The sequence below is a fragment of the Myotis myotis genome, unplaced genomic scaffold, assembly GCF_014108235.1.
Source record: "Myotis myotis isolate mMyoMyo1 unplaced genomic scaffold, mMyoMyo1.p scaffold_m19_p_19, whole genome shotgun sequence".
In the NCBI taxonomy this organism is placed as follows: Eukaryota; Metazoa; Chordata; class Mammalia; order Chiroptera; family Vespertilionidae; genus Myotis; species Myotis myotis.
In genome coordinates this window covers 6,969,872-6,988,953 of record NW_023416323.1, presented here as the reverse complement: position 1 = coordinate 6,988,953, position 19,082 = coordinate 6,969,872, and the positions used below count along the sequence as shown (strand labels likewise).

Sequence of the window (19,082 nt, the reverse complement as noted above, 5' to 3'; positions counted from 1 at the left end):
AAAGCATAAAGACATAGCATAACCAATTATTATAAAGGGAAGACCTACATAGCCCCTGCCTCCCCAGGCCCTCCCGCCCCAGTGGCAGCCCCTTCCCTGACTTTCAAAGCAGTCACGGCCTTGCTTTTCTCTTTGGTTTTACCCCCTCTGTATAGATCCCTAAACAGTGTATTTCATTTTGTATGGTTTCAGACCTTTTCTGGACAAAATCCTAGGATGTGTTTTATGTCTCACTTCTTTTGTTAGCATCGTTTTGCTATTCGTGCACATGCAGCTATGGTCATTCCTTGTCACTCTTGTGTACTATTCCATGCAGCCAGTAGATCACACTTGATTATCCATTTCCTGTGGATGAGCATTTGCATTGTTTCCAGTCTCTGGCAGATTCAGATTGTGCTTCTTGAACCTTCCCATACGTGTCCCTGGAGCCCAAGGGCCAAATTTTGCGTGGTAGGCTCCTAGGGGAGCGCTGGCCAGGTCCCAAGTGTGTGTCTTCACCTTTACTAGATGCTGCCAAACTCCTCCTGGTGCCAGCAGCACGGGAGAACCAAGAAATGTTCTTGAAAAAAGCAGGTGCAGAATAATCTATGTGGTATGCTGCCATTTAAAGAGTGTGTCAGTGTAAGTGTGTACCCACATACATACGTGCATTTGTAGGCTCTCTCAGAAAGGACAAAAAACCCACTAGAGGTTGTTTCCGGGGCCAAGCTAGGACAGGGCAGGAGGCCATCCTGTCACTGCTTACCCTCTGGTGCCATTGGCTTTTGAACCATGTGTCTGCATTATAAAGAGACAGACACTGAGATGGAAAGAAAGAAAGGGCAGAGATGAAGCCCAAATGTGTCAGAATGTTAATAGTTGGGAATCTGAGTAGTAGATTTTATGGGGGTTCACTGGTTTAGTCTCTATTTTGAGGTATGTTTAAAAAGTTTATAATAAAATCTGTTCCAGTGTGAGAGGATCTTCGACGACCTCTCCTGGCCCCTGAGGCCTATCACCAGGAGAACCTCTTGTTTCCAGTGAGACTTCTAGAGGCTTGGTGCACCCTCCTTCCTCCCTTCCCCTTCTCTCCTCTGTGCCTCCCCTTAGAAACTCGCTCCCCTTTGCTGGCCACTACTCGCTTCCCCCACCAGAGCCCAAACCAGCCTATCCAGTTTGGGGAGGTTAGAGGAGCCGCCTCCCTTGGCTCATGTCTGGGTGGCTGCCTGACAGGTGCTCCACCCTGGTGGGGGAGGAGTGGTTTGGGATCTGAGACTTCTGGGGTCCCCTACCTACCCTGCTGTAGCCCTGGGAGCCTCTGGCTTACTGAACAGGTGATGGACAGGAGCGGGTTTGAGGGATTTCCAGGCCCTCCTGGTCTGAGTGATGGGAGTCCTGTGGGAGTTGGCCACTGTGGGGGAATGGGAATGACTCAGGTTTCTGTCCCCCTGTCTGCCTGGGCTGCTCACTGTTCTCACTGGGCTCACCAGCAACTGGGCATCTTTCCTGGACCCAGCCACCTACTCGAACCCGGTCCCTGTCACTCACAGGACCCTTTAGTGAGGGCAGGGAGTTTTGTTTAGTTTGTTCATTGCTGAGTTCTCAGGGCCTTCAACCGGCCTGCCTGGTATGTGCTAAGAGCTCAGCCCATGTGTGAACCAGTGGGGGAGACAGACATTCAGAGACAGTGACAGCGGGGAGTGGTAGCACTGGGATAAGGCCCAGAGGGGGCACCTGACCCAGCCTAGCGGGCCAGGAGGGCATCCTGCAGGAGCAGCCTGTGGTAGGCTCCAAAGGGTGAACAGGGATGAACCTAATAGCCGACCCCTGCCCCCAAGTCCTCCTTCATGGGTGAGACAGACAGAAACAAACAAATTTCACACCAGGAACTCTGACCTGGGCCAGCGAAGGCTTTGTAGAGGAAGCGAGATCTAAGGGCAACGGGTGTGAGGTAGGGCAGCACGGCCCCTTCTTAATCCCCCTCTCTGAGTGTCTTTTTCTCCTGTTCTGGAATGGGGGTTCTGAACAAGTTAGCCTGCTGCTCAGAAAAGCTGGTTTAGGGCACAGGCACTGGGACAGGTGGCAGGCGCCCAACTTCCCTGCCTCAGTTTCCTCTGGTGTAAATGGGCCAGATAAAGTACTTGTCCATTGAGGGGAGCAGTGAGGTAAAATGACTTAATGTGTGTCAAGGCTAAGAGTAGAGCCACTTGTTTTCAGAAGGGTTAGTCACAACCTGGAAGACAGAGCCAGCATGGCACAGCCCTTTCTCTCTCCCCATTCCCACCATCCATATCTCGCAGCCCTACACCTAGAGATGGCGATGTGGGGGTTTCACCATGAACTGGATCTTCCCCTTCTGGTTAGGCTGCAAGTCTCAGGCCCGTCCTCATGCATGAGTGGGGCAGAGCTAGAGAGGCTACTTTCGTTGTCTTTTCTCGAAGCTCTTGCTGGACTCACAGCCTGGAAGTGGGGGGAGCAGAGAATACATCCAGCCCCAGATCTCCAGCCACCCCTCCATATCAGAGCCCCATCCCTCTGTCCTGCCCCCAGCCTGGATCATTGTTTCAAACCTAGCTGCCCGCCAGCTGCTCTTAGGCACTGTGCAGCACTGCTTGCTTCCCTAACGCCTGGCATCTAGCCTACCATGGGGAACGAGGTGGGGGTGTGGGGGTGCTAGTGGGGTACTGGCCCTCTGAAGCAAGGGCTGTGGTTGGAGTCTCCTCTGCCTGTGTCCCTGCCTAGCCCCTCCCTCTGCCGGACATTGTGGTGATGGTGATGTGGCCCAGGCTCTCCAGACTCAGCTCCGCCTCCCTCTGTCTCTCCCTCCCATTCTCCCCCTCCCTCCTCCTGTGGGCTGGAGCCACAGGGAGCTCAACTTCTGCCAGGGCAGGGCAGCGTCACCACCCACTGCCAGGGAGGCTGGGGCACAAAGCCCAGCCAGCTTTCCTTGGTGGGTGCGTGTGTCGGAGAGCCAGGGGAGCCCCCTTGGTACCCGCTCCCTGCTCTCCCAGCTGGAAGCCTCTGTCTGTGGCTCACCCCAATGAGAGTGGCCCAGGACCCAGGGAAGAGGATGGTGGAGGTGAGCTGGCCCTGGCCTCAGGCAGGAGGGGAGGATAAGGAAGGGCTGCACTGGGTGTGAAGAGGGTAGTCCTGCTGCCTGGTCACCTGAGCCAGTGTGAGCATGTGATCAAGGGGCCACACCTTTACTGGGCCCAGGAGCAGGGTTCCTGTGTTGGTGGCAGGTGTCTTTGCTGGGCCTTACCACATGTCTCAGTTCAGGTCGCTGAGCATGTCAGTGGGAGCGCCTTCCTGGGGTCTGGTTTGCATGGGGTGGTTCTGAGGGGCTGTGCCTCTCTAGGTGACTGACCCTGGAGTTGGCCGTGGCTGTGCCTGGGTCTGCCATGGGGACTCATTGCATAGTGTGTGTGGATCTGGGCTTGTGTGGGTCTATGGTCTAACTCTGTCCTGGGGAATGTTCCTGGTATGTGTATGGAGTCCTGGGTCTGCCTTTCTAGGGAAGTCCAGCAGTTACGATCCATCTGTGGAATTGTGTGTGTGCATGCATGCGCCTGTGTTTCTGGCTGGTGGCCCAGGTCTGTATTGTGTGTGTCATTGACATGTGTCTGTGGGTCTCTTTCAGGAATGCCTGCACCTCTGGGATGTGTGTGGGTCTTTATAGTGGTTTTGGAAGGGTCCTGAGTGCATGGGTGCTTCAGGGACCTGGCTGTGACTCTCCTAGTGTCTGACCCTTCCATGCTGAGAGCTTCCCCTGAGCCAGCCCCACTTTAAGACTGCTTCCCCCACCTTCTCCCATTGATGCCTCACATTTCCTTTGGACTTGCTCTATGGGTGCCCATATCCGAGAGGCAGGAGCTGAGGCTCAGGGTGTGATGTCCCTTCCCATGCTCAGGCTCTACAGCCGCTGCCTCTGTGGAGTTGGCATGACTGCTGCTGGCCCTGGCTGCTCAGGGAGTTTTCTGTACGACCATGGTGTGTGTTCCTGTGCGTCTGTGGTTGTGTAGCTGGATGTTTATGCTGAGTCTGTGATATGGTCTCTGTAGATGATTGTGCTTCTGTGTCCAGGGTGTGTGTGTGTGTGTGTGTGTGTGTGTGTGTGTGTGTGTGTGTGTGTGTCAGGGAGTTGCATGGCAGGGGAGGGCTTGAGTTCCGGGGACCTGGGAGGGCTCCAAAGCTTCTTTTCTGCCTGTACCCTCTCCCTCCTTCCTGCCCTGCCTTAGGTAAGAATGAATGAAGTCTAATCTGATTTCCCTGTCCCTGCGGACTCACCCACACTCAGGTTTGCTGTGGCATTCATTCCTACCCTGGGCAACTCTGGGGGGAGAGGAATACCAACAGAGCCCTTTGTGTCTGTGCCCGGCCAGGAGGGCAGGGGTATTCGAAGCTGGGGCTGCCAGAGGAGCTAACTGGCCTCCCTTGAACCTCTGAGCACCAGCCTGGGCCCAGCTAGATAAAGGAAGTGGCATCTTTTCATTCAACCACAGTCAGAGCTGTGCTCCCCCCCCCTCCCCCTTTGCTGGGCAGGGCTGGGCACACAGGGTGGCTGAGATGGCCCCAGGCCCTGTCCTCTTGGAGGCTCCCAGTCCAGCGGGAGAGGCAGATGTGTCCTCAGACAGTGGCAGCCCATTACACTCTCCCACTCCAGCCCTAGAGAAAGTAAGACTTAACAGAGATAGTAAGACTGGCACATTTGCTCTGGCAGGAGAGGAACTTGCCCAGCACCCACTTTTATTTATTTGTCCCTGATTCATTCAACAGCAGCAGCAGCAGCAACAATGGCAGTAAGTATTAATAACAGCAGCTAACATGTAGTGAGGACCCATGGGTGCCATGCACTCTTTTAAATGTCATCTCATTCTATTGTCTAGACCAGCCGTGGGCAAACTATGGCCCGCGGGCCGGATCCGGCCCGTTTGAAATGAATAAAACTATTGAAAAAAAAGACCGTACCCTTTTATGTAATGATGTTTACTTTGAATTTATATTAGTTCACACAAACACTCCATCCATGCTTTTGTTCTGGCCCTCTGGTCCAGTTTAAGAACCCATTGTGGCCCTCGAGTCAAAAAGTTTGCCCACCCCTGGTCTAGACATTCCTGGGACATAAGAGACTTGTTCCCCTCCGTTTGCAGATGAGGACATTGAGGCCCAGAGAGGTTGAGTCACTTGCTCAGAGACACACAGCTTGGCAGTGGCGGAGCTGGTATCTGAGCCTGGGCAGTCTGCTCTTAGCCACCAACTGCCTGCTGAGCCCTTGTACTGGCACAATCTGTATGAAGGCCTGGTGGGGGAGAATGGCACTGTGTCTGGCCAGAATTCAGAGAGCAGGGCTGCTTCTCACTCCCCAGGCTGCTGACTCCAGGCTCTGCTTCCCAAGACCAGGGTGAACCCAGATAGATCTATGTGCTTCTGTGGGCTTTCACCCGCTGGGGAGACTCATGGATTTCCAGCAGCATCCTCCACTCTATGACTTGCCTCTTGTCTGTAGCCCAAATATGCTGCCCCCTTCCTCAGATTTCCAGCTTAGGCCACATGGCTGGGGCAGGCCTCCCTGTGGTGGGGAGGACCTGGGATGGACTCCCAATGGGTGCTTCTTGTGTTTGGGACACACACCTGGTTATTTACTAAATAGCCAGCTTCACTAGGACTTGGGCCCCAGTTCCTTCTCAGGCATCAGATCTGACTTCCAGACAGTGTGGGATGGGCCTTGGGGCTCCTATCTGCCCTCTGCCCCCAACACCCTTCCCTGCCTCTCCTCAGGGTCTGGACTCATCACACTGGCAAGAGGATCACTCCTTGTCCACTGATATTTACTGAGTGCCTACTGTGTGCTCGTGTCCTAGTCTGGATGGCAGGGACACCGCAAGAACAAGACAAAGGCCCCTGCTCTCCGGGAGCCGACATTGTACTGGGGGGAGAGGTGATGCCAGGTAGTAATAAATGCCATGGAGAAATTGTGAGAGGGGGGTCAGGGGAGGCCTCTCTGAGGCAGTTTTATTTACACTAAGACCTGAATGTCAAGAAAGGGTGAGCCATGCAGCTCTGGGCAGAGAAAATAGTAGGTGCAAAGGCCCTAAGGCTGGAACAAGATTCCTATGTCTAAAACAAAAGAAGAGACACCAGTGTGGTTGGAGTAAAGTGAGGGGAGGAGACAAGGTCCTGAGGTTGGCAGGGCCCACTGGGCAGTGCCATGTTAAGTCACAGTTTGAGCCGAGGTGGAAGCCCTTGTCGAGTTTTATTTGTTTAACATTTTTTCAGATTCCCTCCTAACCAAGGCAGCCTTTCTGATCCTGATTCTGGTTATCACTAGTGAAATTGTCTCTGTTCTGATTCTTATCCCTTAAACCTCTGGGGTCTGTTGTCTGGAATGGAGGCACTGGCTAGAGCCAGGGCCACTGGGAAGCAGGAGGCTGAGGAGGCATCAACAAGGCCTCTCTGTCAGAATGGTTGCTTCTGTGACCTGGTGCTGGGCAGCCCCGTGCAGTGACTTCCCCTCTCTGGGCCTGTTTTCCTGGTTTGGGAAACAGGAAGGAAGAGGACTCCATACCCACCCACCCAAGAACTATTTGGAAGGCTCATCGTGGCCGGATCTGCATGCCTGGCATAGGCTCAGGCCAGAGTCAACATCGAAGCATGTCTGTGTCCTCTCTATCCACCCAGCTGCCTCTAAGGGGTGACCTGTTCTAGGTGCTGAGATCGGTCATGACCAACCAAAATGTGGTTCCCACCTGTGTGGAGCCACAGGAGATAACAATAGACACACTCATGACCGTATAATGTATTTGGTGATACTAAGGGCCAGCAGAGAGTGGACCAAGTGCCAGAATGTGCCAGGTGTTTGTGGGATGTGTTGATGGGCAAGACCAGACCATGCCCCTGCCCCCGGGGAGCTCACACTCCAGTTGTTACTAAAGTTGTATCATTGGTCCTTGGCAAGTCCTACCAACTCGACCTTTATAGCGAGCCTGGAACCTGGCCACTGCTTCCGCTTCCACCATCCCCATGTGGTCTCCCGCTGGACCCTCAAGCCTCCTCTTCCCCGGTTCCCTGCTCCAGTCCCAACTCCAGGGTCTGTGCTGCTCGCACAGCGTCAGGCCCTGTCTCTTCCCTGCCAGATCTTTCTGTGGCTCCATCTCACTCAGGAAAAAGCCAGTGTCCTCCCCCGTGGTTCACAAGTTCCTACTCGATCTGCCCCCACTGCCTGCCTGCCCTCCTCTTTCATCACGTGCTCCCTCGCTGCCCAGGCCCCAGCCACTTAGACTGACTTCTACTCTTTGTCCATATCAGGCATGTTCCTACCTCAGGACATTTGCCCTGGCTGTTCTTGCTGCCCAATGCTCTTCCTCCAGATACCCACATGGCTCCCCCTTCCCTCCCTATTTAGGTCCCTCCTCAAGTGTCACCTTCTCAGCAAGGCCCTCCCAGACCTCATTGAAAATTCTAACCTCCCCTTACCCTCCTGATCCATTTCATTTTCTTCTCATCACTTATCTGACTTATTAGCTGTTTTTCGGATTTATCTCATCTGTTTACAGTCTCCTTACCCCTAAACCGTGAGCTCTGTTGGGGCAGGGATGTTTCTGGCTGTTCAGGCCACTGCTGTCGGCCCTGCCTTGCCTGGTAGATATCAGCTCTCAGTAGACAGTGATGTTTGGATAGTGGGTTCGTGAGTGTCATGGGGTCATTGTGGGTAGAGTAGGTATTTGACAAGGAGGGGGGCATGTGTCAGTCACAGGTATGTGAGAATTTCTTGGAGGAACTAGGTTCATGGGGCGAAGCTTGAATGATTTGGATGGGGGACAGCAAGAGCTGAGGAAGGGTGCGGAGGTGGGAATGGCATGGGATGTTAAGAAGGGCAGTGAGGAGCTTGCTGTCAGCTAGAAGGTAAACTGGCTTTTCCCTCCATTGTCAGAACACAGCCCAGAGAGGTAGGCAGTAAAATGAGGTAGGGAGAGGTTTCCTGGAGCTGGTAGGTAAAGATCACGGCAGAAGGGTGAGCAGGACCCAGTGGTGGAAGCCCTGAGTGCAGCTGGGGACAGTGAGCGCTTCATAGTCCCCTTCCTGGTTTGGGTTTCAGTTTGGTGAAGATGTTGTGATCCCAGTCACATCCCCTCTCTGCCCCTGGGCCCCTGGGTTCCAGCTGGGTCAGCTCCCTTCACTACCAGGGGAGCAGCTTTATACAGAGCCTGCAGCAGGGAGGGAGTAGGAGGTAAGGATTTTACACATGCGCACACACACCCAGACAGCTTTGTCACACAGTGGCTCTTGCTCTTCTGCCTGTTTCCTCTCATGAAAGGTCAGAGGGTAGAACAAGCCAGAGTGACTGGAAAAACTGAAGCTTTTGCTAGGACAGGTTGAAAACTGCCTGTTCCATATGAGAAATGATGTAATTGAAAAGATTTTTTAAAATTGAAACAAACATTTTAGAGTAGGATGCAAAAATGTGTCTGCATTCTTGGGATCAGACGCTGGACTTCAGAGGGGTCTGTGTCCTGGCTGGTGGCTGCGGGCTTCATGCTGTCCTCTTCATTCTGTCTGAGCGCACTGGTTCACGCTCTGCCTCTGGGCTCCAGGGCTTTCTCTGCCAGTTTCATAGTCTGCCTGTGCAGAGGCTGAGACACGAGAACAGGAAAGTAATGTAGTGGGTACAGATGAATCTGTGGGCCCAGCCATGTTGCAGGCATTGGGGTACAGTGGGGAGCAATTGAATGACAGGCCCTGCTCTCATGGAGCAGACATTCTAGTAGGTGAGACAGACACTGAAGAATTACACACACACACACACACACACACACAATGTATGGAAATGCAATAAGGGAAAAATAAAGCAGAGAAAGGGGGCATAGAGAGTGATAGGACAGGAACGGGACATTTGAGCAGAGATGTGGGTGGAGGGAAGGAGAGAGCGCCATGTGCAAATCAGTGAGAAGTAAGTTCCAGCGGTTAGCAACCACCAGTGCAAAGGCCCTGAGGTGGGAGCATTTCTAGGGTTTGAAGAATAGTGAGGAAGCCCATGTAGCTGGGGTAGCGTGAGCAAGGGGGTGTGAGGAAGGACAAAGGGGAGAAGTGATGGGCCTTGTGGGTTACAGGGAGGAGTCTTTGTGGGCCAAAGTAGGGTTTAAGGATGTTGACTCTGGAGTGAATAGGACTGTCTCCCAACCTCAGTTCTGCTGGATGCCCTTAGTGCAGGATTTCACTTTGTGAGCCTCAGTTTCCACATCTTCAAAATGGGCATGAGAATAACCACTTCACTGAGATTGTGAGCTCAGCGTCAGCATCTGTGCAGGGTTGTGAGGTCCGCTGGTGTTGATGGGAGTGTACATACTGGGGCTGAGCCTCAGCGAGCCACATGTGGTAGTAGGGAATGGCTTTCAGACACCTTTTCCGCTGCAGCCTGTCACACCAAAGGCCTGTGGGAAAGGGGATAAGGAATCACGGGGGAGGGGAGGCAGCTGCCCCACTTGTGCTGCCTCTTGCTCTCCCTGGGGGCCGGGGCCAGACAGGTCAGATAGGAAGTAGGGACCCTCCCCCTGAGAAAGGTTCAGGGCAGGAGAAGAAGGACAAGATCTTGGTGGGGAGAGGGGAGGAGGCCAGGACCTACCCCAAGATGATAATGATGATGATAATATCATGGCTGCAGCCTGGCTAGTATACCTCAGTGGTTGAACATTGACCCATGAACCAAGAGTTCACTGATTCGATTCCCGGTCAGGGCACATGCCCAGGTTGCAGGCTCAATCCTCAACAGGGGGTGTACAGGAGGCAGCTGGACAATATTTCTCTTTCATCAATGTTTCTATCTCTCTATCCATCTCCCTTCCTCTCTCTCTAAAAATCAATAAAAACATGTAAAAATTAATTTACAAAATAGCATGGCATGGTGTCCAACTCTCTGGGTTCAAAGCCTGGGTGCCTTGGACAAGGGGCTCATCTCTGAACCTCGGGGTCCCATCTGTGAATTGGGGATGATAAGAGTGCCTCTCTCAGAGGTTACTGTGAGGATGGAGTGGGATTAGGCACAGAGAGCATCAAGCAGGGCCCAGCACATAAAAATCTCCCAAGAGGCAGCTGCTGCTAATTTCGAAAACTGGGTTGGACAGGCCTGAAATCTCATGTCCACGCTGCTACTAAACTGTGTAACCTGGCGAGGGGGTATGTCCTCATCCTCTCTATGCCTTGTGTTTTATTGTCTTTTTTCACCTGTAACCGGGGTCAGGTCAGTAACCTGGGTCAGGTGTGCAGATTAAATGAGGGACTCTGGCCCTAGCCAGTTTGGCTCAGTAGATAGAACGTCGGCCTGTGGACTAAAGGGTCCCAGGTTCCATTCCAGTCAAGGGCATGTACCTTGGTTGCGGGCACATCCCCAGTAGGGGGTGTGCAGGAGGCAGCTGATCGATGTTTCTCTCTCATCGATGTTTCTAACTATCTCTCTCCCTTCCTCTCTGTAAAAAATCAATAAAATATATTTTTAAAAAAATAAATGAGGGACTCTGAGTTGAGTGCTTAGAAGAGGGGCTAGAACCCAGCAGGTGCGCAGTAAGTGTGGGCTGCCTCTCCAAAGGGCACACTTCCTTTCTGTGTGCAGTTCCTAGGGGCCTGGCCATCGTGCCTATGCTCTCTGTGACTCCTCACAGAACTCCGGGAGCTGTCACAGCCCACTTACAGGAGGAAACTGAGGCACAGAGTGGCTGAGCTGCCAGTGCAGGGCCACACAGTGAGCTCCCAAGGTGGGCTGGCTCATGCTGTTTCACGGGCACAGAAAACGAAGTGGCACAGTGTGTAGCAATAGAGCCTGGGTTTGGGCCCTGGGCTGACTGACTCCTAAGTTCCAAGCTTGTCTGGGAATCCCAGCATCCCCCATTCCTGGTGCAGGCCCCTGCCTTCACGTAGCACCTCCTCTCCTTTTTCTTCTGAGGCCCCCATAAGGTCAGGAGCTTGGGGACTTAGTGGGAAGGGGGCCGTGGTAAAGAGCCAGCTGTGCTTGGAGCTGCCCCAGGGTGGGGCTCCCGCCGCCTGATCATTATAAACATGGTCAGTTCCTCTGTTTGTCCTGCCCTCCATGTGGTGCCAGAGGGAAGGGGTGGCCCCAGGCAAATATCCGGAGGTGTGCCCCTCTACCCCCTTCCCCTGTGGGGTCACTGCCTACACTGTGCAGAGGTGGCTTGGCAGTTTATAGGTGGGTGTTCTGGGTTGGCTGCCCCATGTGCCAGGCTGCTGCCTGCCCACCCATCTGGTTCCTGAGCTCCCTCTCCTCGGTTAGTAAGGGGTCATGTGGCTAACCCTCTCCTGTGAGGCCTAGGCTGGGAGATGGAGGATGTGCAGAGCAAAGAGTGAGAAAGGCCAAGGGGAAAAACGAGGCTAGGCCTGGGGCCAAAGGGGGTTACAGCTGGGAAGACAGTGCAGAGGTGATAGGATATAGGGCAAAGATTGGGGTGACAAAGCAGGGAAGATGGGAGAGGGTGGGGTGTAGGGTGTAGTGTGGGTCAGGGTCACCAATGGGAGTCTGGGAGGGAGGGCTGGTCAGTGTTCAGAGGCCTGGAATGGGGGTAGACTGAAGGGGCTCCTGGTTTGGTTGGGGCTATAGAAGGGGCTGAGGCAGAGGCAGAAGCAAAGAGGCCCCCTCCCTGACCAGGGCTGTCCCACCCCATATCTAGACAGCTAGGGTCCCTGGAGCATGGAGGACAGTGCCCTTGGCTAGGGGAGCTCGGCCCAGATCTGATTCTGGCCACCTGCTGGCCAAGAGGCCCAGACCAGTTGAGACAGGTTAGCTGCTGGGTTCCTGCCCACCTCTCTCCACTGCCAAACCGGTTCTCCTAGAGGCTGCCCATTGATGGTCCGTCCTCTGAGCAGGGGGTGGCAGCCTATTTGGCCTCACCTTACAGAGCTGCTCCCACAGGAAAGGAGCAGCTCTCTCATGAGAGGAGAGCCAGGGGCTGAAGAGGCCACATCCCAGACATGCTTCTGAGCGTCCTCATAGGTCATAAGACTCACTGAGCTTGTGACTGACCCTGTGCCAGGCCCTGGGAAGCTAGCCATGAACCAGACAAAATCCCCACCTGGGTGTTTCCTCTCGTCCTTAGATATAAGCTCACAAGCACCTCCTCTGGGAATCCTCCCTATTTCCACCCTGCCATTCCTCCATCTGGGCCCGGTGCTCCCTGACCCAGTCCCTGCCACTCTGGGCTGTCAGAACCTATCTCTGTCACTGCTGTGTCCCTAATACCAACCAGCACAGGCTGGGCACAAAGGAATGAGTTATTACTGAATGAGTGGGTGAATAAATGAATGGATGAGTAAATGAGACGTTTTGTTCCCGTTTTACAGATGAGTAACCCGAAGCCCCAAGAGGAGATGGCACCTGCCCAAGGGCACTTCTAGCACAGCCAGTGTCACACCAGGTCTGTGGGCTCCGGGGCTCGTGTGTGGGGCAGGGGAGCCTGAGTCCCCCTCCCTCAGGCACTGCTAGAAGTAATCCTAACCATCAACATCGTAAATGAGGACAGGCCCTCCTCTGTGCCCAGCTCTGATTGTATTAACTCATTTAATTCTCGCAGCAGTCCTAAGGAGGTTGGTCTAAGCACAGAGAAGTGACGTCACTTACCCAAGGTCACACAGAGCAAGTGGCAGAGAGAGATTTACTCTCTGGGTATCTTGCTCCTTCCCATTATTTCTCTGGTCTCCCTGTGGGACTCCACCATCAGGTGTCTCCCCTTTGGCCCCTTTGGATTTTTGTTTGTTATTCCTCACCCAAGGATATTTTCCCATTGATTTTTAGAGAGAGTGGAAGGGAGGAGGAGAGACAGAAAGGGAGAAATACCATGTGAGAGAGACAGGGAGACACATCGATTGGTTGCCTCCTGCATATGCCCCAACCAGGGCTGGAGATCGAGCCCACAACCGAGGTATGTACCCTTGACCGGAATCAAACCTGGGACCCTTCAGTCCAGAGGTCTACCCTCTGTCCACTGAGCCAACTGGCTAGGGCTGTCTCCTTTGTTTGTTTGTTTTTAAATATATATATATATATATATATACTTTTATTGATTTCAGAGAGGAAGGGAGAGGAGTGAGAGCGATAGAAACATCAGTGATGAGAGAGAATCATTGATCGGCTGCCTCCTGCATGTCCCCTACTGGGGATGGAGCCCACAACCTGGGTATGTGCTATTGACTGGAATCGAACCCAGGACCCTTCAGTCCGCAGGCTGACGCTCTATAATGAGCCAAACCAGTCAGGTTTTTTTAATCAACTTTCATTTACACTGTGCCCGGTACTATTCTGAATACCTGACTGGAGACCCCACACCCTAAAAACAGGGACTGTGTTGTCTGTCAGTATCTGTTATGATGTGGGTCTTCCTAAATGTGTGATCTTGGTGAGGAGCTTCCCTCCTCTGAGCTGCAGTCTCCTCCTCCGTGGAGCTGTCAGGCTGCCTGGGCATGGCGAGGCTCAGTGACCATTTGTTGAACAAGTAACCAAAGGGGTGTAGTGTTCCTGGCCCAGAGTCTAGGCTGGGAAAGCATGATGGTTGTGACTAGGCCATCAGGAACGGGTCATGAGCACACTGTGTGCCAGACACTGTGCTACGCATGGGGGGCGCACATGGGAGCCTGGGCAGATGAGACCTGGCCTACAGCACTGATCTAGTGATGGGCTGTAGACACTAAACTAGTAAACATAGGAATAAACAGCAGAATATCTAGAAGTTAAACGTGCTATGAAGTGGGGCGTGGAGCGTGGGCCTCTTTTACTTGGGGTAGTCAGGAAAGGATTCACCAAGGACTCTGAGACCTGAAGGAGGGGAGGGAGGGAGCCATGTATGGATACTGGGGAAGAGTATCCCATGAAGGGGACAGCCAGTGTGCAGGCCCTGAGGTTAAAACGCCAGTGTGAGCAAAGGGAGATACAAGTCAAGAGGTGATGGGGCAGGCCATGCGGGGTGGATCATAGGGACGACTTGGCTTCTCCCCTGAGTGAGATGGCAGGACCAGAGAAGCAGGGAGAAATGGGCAGGTTCTGGTGAGTGGCCCCCTCCCCCAGGCCTGCCGCAGGAGCCCACGTCTGCGCCCTCCTGGTACTAAGAGCCTTGGCGCCATGTTTGGGAAGAAGAAGAAGCGGGTAGAGATCTCGGCACCATCGAACTTTGAGCACCGCGTGCACACTGGCTTCGACCAGCATGAGCAGAAGTTCACGGGGCTGCCCCGCCAATGGCAGAGCCTGATCGAGGAGTCAGCTCGTCGGCCCAAGCCCCTCATCGACCCTGCCTGCATCACTTCCATCCAGCATGAGGCCCCCAAGGTATGCTGGCACCCCCACCTCGCCTGACCCTCACCAACCCCACAGAGGGACCCCAACCCTTAACCCCACACTTGACCCTGTGGCCAACATCTCGCTGATCCCCATCCTTCATGACTTTCAAATACACGCCCCAACCCTCCACACTCATCCTCACCCCCAGTGCTGCCCTTTCATCTACCCCTTTACCCACTGACGCCTTACCTAGCCTCCAGCCCTGAGAACCCCACACTTACCTTGATCCCTCCAACAGTCCGTTCATACCAGCTCCTAAGTTGTGCTCTCCCAGAGCCTCACATCTAGAGCTCTGTGTTCCTGACCCCAGTGCCATCCATAACTTGTCCTTGGGTCTTTACAGAGCTCCCATGGCAGTGAGGGTGAGGGGGGAGGGCAGACCTATTCCCAGATGGTGACCCCCCCTTAAGTGGTCAGGACTGGGCTGGGGAAGCCCAGAGAAGAGGCCTGATCCAGGCCTGGGGTTCAGACCCACTTCTCAGAGGGGACACCTGAGCTAAGCCCTGAGGACTGAGGAGGAGGAGGAGGAGTCCTGGGCAGACGGTGAGCAGCAGGGCTTTTAGTGGAGGAAGAGGCCCGTGTGAACCTTGGGTATTGGGGTTTGGGATTGCCAGCAAACGAGCAGAGCTGGGATTGGTTCATCATGCTCTTTTTTAAAAAATATATATTTTTATTGATTTTTTTACAGAGAGGAAGGGAGAGGGATAGAGAGTTAGAAACATCGATGAGAGAGAAACATTGATCATCCGCCTCCTGCACACCCCCTACTGGGGATGTGCCCGCAACCCAGGCACATGCCCTTGACTGGAATTGAACCTGGGACCCTTCAGTCCATAGGCCGACACTCTATCCACTGAGCCAAACTGGTCAGGGCAAAAGGCTCATGCTCTTAATCCCTTTCCTGCCTCCATGGTTCAGGTGCTCTAGCATGGCCTACAGTGAGGCCGGCCTGGTGGCATGGACTTTATCCCAAGGGCAGTGGGAACAGGAAGGGCCTCGGGCCAGGGGAACGAATCAGGGCTGTTCCGGGAGTGGAGGTGGGTGTAGCAGGCTCAGCGCCCGGGACCAGGCTTGCAGATGACTCATCCTCTCCAGTTGCCCAACCCAGCCTCCAGGTCAGTGAGGTGGGTGTAGACACAAGTGTGGACACTCTCCCACCAGGGTCTCAGTCTGGGGGCCCACTGAAGTGTTCCTGTGTCCCATGCAGGATGCTTCTGAATATTTTGAGTTATTTGTCACCTCTTATAAAGTGAGAGATTTCATGTCCAAACTTCTGTTTCTGGCTTCTCCTGACTGATCAGCTGAGGCTGAGTGATAGCTGCCTCCACAGGCAGGGGACTGGCTCCTCTGAGGTACAGGCCCCACCTGGGCGACCAGGAAGAAGAGGCACCTTGTCTTAATTCACACAAAGGTGCCACACAGGCTAGCACTGTCCTGGGGCCCCTGTGTGTTTGCTGCCCAGTCCTCCCAGGCCCTTCCTCCCTCCCCCAGGCACTTCTGACCCTAAAGCCTGACCAGCTGTCTGCCAGGCTTCCGGGCTGGCAGCCAAGGCCCAGCAGAGGCAGGGGCAGGCCCCATAGGTGGGTTTTGTGGGATCGGTGTTTTCTGCACAGTAGAGGCAATTCTGACTTCGGGCTATCTGGCAGCCCTGGGCCCATGTCCCTGTGTGTCAGTGGTTGACAGCACAGAAGTGGGGGCCATATTCTCTGCTTCCCACAGCCTCCACTCAGCTCCCCTCACTCCCTCACGGTTCAGCAAATGTTTATTGAGTGCCTTCTGCAGACCGACACTGCTCTAGGTGTTCAGATTTAGCAAGAGCAGAAACAGGAAGACCCAGTCGCTGCTCACACACACATTGCACCTGGGGAGCTGTAGGTGTGTTTATATCCACTGGTTTTATGTACTTTATTTTTTTAATAAATATATTTTATTGATTTCAGAGAGGAAGGGAGAGGGAGAGATAGAAACATCAATGATGAGAATCATTGATCGGCTGCCTCCTACACGCCCCCTACTGGGGATCGAGCTCACAACCTGGGCATGCGCCCTTAACCGGAATTGAACCTGGACCCTTCAGTTTGCAGGCCGATGCTCTATTTCCTGAGCCAACCCAGCTAGGGCTCCAGTGGTTTTAAGTGCTCTAAAGGCAGGGAAGAGGGTCAGGGAGTGTTAGGGGCTGGCATTTTAGATGGCTGCTCAGCAAAAGTCTCCCTCTGAGAAGCTGAGTTTCCAGCAAAGACCTGAGGAGAGGAGGGAGGGAGCCATGGCATACTTGGGGGAAGATGTTCCAGGCAGAATGAACAGCCAGTGCAAAGGCCCTGAGGTAGGAGATGCCTTTGTACTTGAGGAGCAGTGAGGCCCATGTGCCTGGAGCTAAGTGGGGGACAGGGAACCCTGGAGACTGTTTCTCAAAGAGGGAGCCAGGACCTGGATGAGGGTGGTGCCCATGGAGAGGGTGAGCACTGGGTGGATTTGGGACACACGCTCCACCCAGCCCCCATCGGCATTCTCATTGCCATCCCCGCTCCTGGGGTACTCTTGCCCTCTATGTTGGGCCCACTCCTTTCTGACTCTCCCTATACCCAACCCTTGGCTTCCAGGGGAACAGAGAATGTGTTTTTGGGGTTAACAACACTGGCAGGCTGCAGGGGAGGAAGCACCAAGCTGTGCCCTGGTCCCAGCATCCTGTAATTTGCAGCTCTCCAAGGCTGATTATGGAGTGGCGTGGCCTCTGCCCTCCCCCTTCACCCACAGGGCAGGAACCGACCGTCGTCCCCCCGCCCCTGCAAGCCAGGAGAGCAGGAGGCAGGAGGGTGCTTCAGCTAGCTTCCGGCTGGGGATGGGGCTGCGGGTGGGGCGGAGGCAGCCTGACTGAGGGGAGGTTACTCCTTCAGCCCTCCCCCTGCAACTGACTTCTCTGTGTGGGGGTGGGGGAAGGGTGCTGCGGGGCCTCCCTGGCGCTGCCCCCATCTGCCCAGCCCCATCATCACCCATAGCATTTCTTCATTTGTCTCTGTCTTGTCTCTGTGTGTGTTGTATTGTCCTGTCCTTGTGTGTTGGTTACATATCCTTTGTCCCCCTCCTACTTGCCCGGCCCCTCTCCCACCACTGCCCTGGATCCTGGACCCCAGACCATCGTGCGGGGCAGCAAAGGTGCCAAGGATGGGGCCCTCACGCTGCTACTGGACGAGTTTGAGAACATGTCAGTGACACGCTCCAATTCCCTGAGGAGAGACAGCCCGCCGCCGCCACCCGCTCGTGCCCGCCAAGAAAATGGGATGCCCTCGGAGCAGGCTGCCATAGCCAGAGGGGGCCCAGAGAAGGCGGGCAGCCAAAGCCGGGTTGCTGGTCACCGTGAGGGGAGTGGCAGCAGTGGTGACAAGCGGCGGGTGGGGCCGGAGAAGAAGCCAAAGTCTTCCAGGGAGGGCTCAGGGGGGCCCCAGGAATCCTCCCGGGACAAGCGACCCCTCTCTGGGCCTGACGTCAGCACCCCCCAACCTGCTGGTGTGGCCAGTGGGACGAAAGTGGCTGCCGGCCGGCCCTTTAACACATACCCGCGGGCCGACACGGATCATCCATCCCGGGGCGCTCAGGTAACTGATCCCCCACCCCAGGACTCCGTATGTCTCCTTCCCCAAAGCTTTTCCTATCCCCACCCACCTACTCCAACCTGTGCCCAGCCCACTGTGCATCTCCATCCTGACCACCATGTGTCTGTGCCACAGCCGGGCCCCTGTTCTGCTCAGGAGAGCAGAGCTGGCCCCTGGCCCCTCCACTGACAGCCTCCTCTCCTTTCTGTTTCAGGGGGAGCCTCACAACATGGCCCCCAATGGGCCATCAGTGGGGGCCCTGGCTGTCCCCCAGTCCTCTTCCTCCCGGCCTCCCACCCGAGCTCGGGGCCCCCCCAGCCCTGGAGTGCTGGGCCCCCATGCCTCCGAGCCCCAGCTGGCCCCTCCAGCCCGAACCCTCGCTGCCCCTGCTGGCACCCCCGCCTCTGGGCCTCCCGGCCCCCGCTCTCCACAGCGGGAACCCCAGCGTGTGTCCCATGAGCAGTTCCGGGCTGCTCTGCAGTTGGTGGTGGACCCTGGTGACCCCCGCTCCTACCTGGACAACTTCATCAAGATTGGCGAGGGCTCCACAGGCGTTGTGTGCATCGCCACTGTGCGCAGCTCAGGTCGTCTGGTGGCTGTCAAGAAGATGGACCTGCGCAAGCAGCAGAGGCGTGAGCTGCTCTTCAATGAGGTGGGCCTCCTGGCCTCCCTGTCCTGCCCTCACCTCCCTCCAAGTGCTCCTCCACCTGATGGTGTTGAGGCCCGAAGGAGGTGGCCCCTCTGCCAGCAAGCTTGTTACAAAAGCAGAGGACTCTGGGAGCAGCCTCTGGACTCTGATGCAGGGCCCATCAGCACTGTGCCCCACAGCCCGGCCCTCACCCCACCCCCCCACCCCACCCCCGTTACTATGAGCTTCGGTTGAATGTGGACCTGAAAGCAGTGTGTTCCCACCTCCCCCATCCCCATCCCACCTTCCATTCTAACCTCGGCTCATACCTACTTGTCCTGATCTCAGCCCTGTGCTCAGGCGCTCTCTTCCCACTTCCTCTCCCAACACCAGCCTGGTCTTCAGGGCCACTCAGAGACCAGCTCAGGACTGGTTCCAGATTGGGATCAGAAATGTGTGTGCATGGGGAAGAGAGCACCCTCAGAGTGGAGGCTTCAGGCCCAAGCTGCCTTTATGGTCTGTTAACTTTGGGGAAGGCCGTCCAGGGTCCCGATGA

The 19,082-nt window shown here is 55.0% G+C and overlaps 1 protein-coding gene across 5 annotated transcripts in view; it reads left to right on the top strand.

The window, feature by feature from the left end:
- The window catches only part of PAK4 (p21 (RAC1) activated kinase 4), a 56,339-nt gene that overhangs the window by 26,602 nt on the left and 10,655 nt on the right, over window positions 1-19,082 (top strand). For 2 of the 5 annotated variants that reach the window (XM_036345641.1, XM_036345637.1), the window contains exons 2-5: window positions 12,322-12,395; window positions 14,039-14,296; window positions 17,440-17,901; window positions 18,113-18,550. In XM_036345641.1, the coding sequence (XP_036201534.1) occupies window positions 14,093-14,296; window positions 17,440-17,901; window positions 18,113-18,550 (1,104 nt within the window). In that variant the 5' untranslated portion in view covers window positions 12,322-12,395; window positions 14,039-14,092. Of the gene's footprint in view, window positions 1-2,852; window positions 3,059-12,321; window positions 12,396-14,038; window positions 14,297-17,439; window positions 17,902-18,112; window positions 18,551-19,082 lie in introns of those variants that run through there. The other 3 variants (XM_036345640.1, XM_036345639.1, XM_036345638.1) reach the window with 3 other exon arrangements.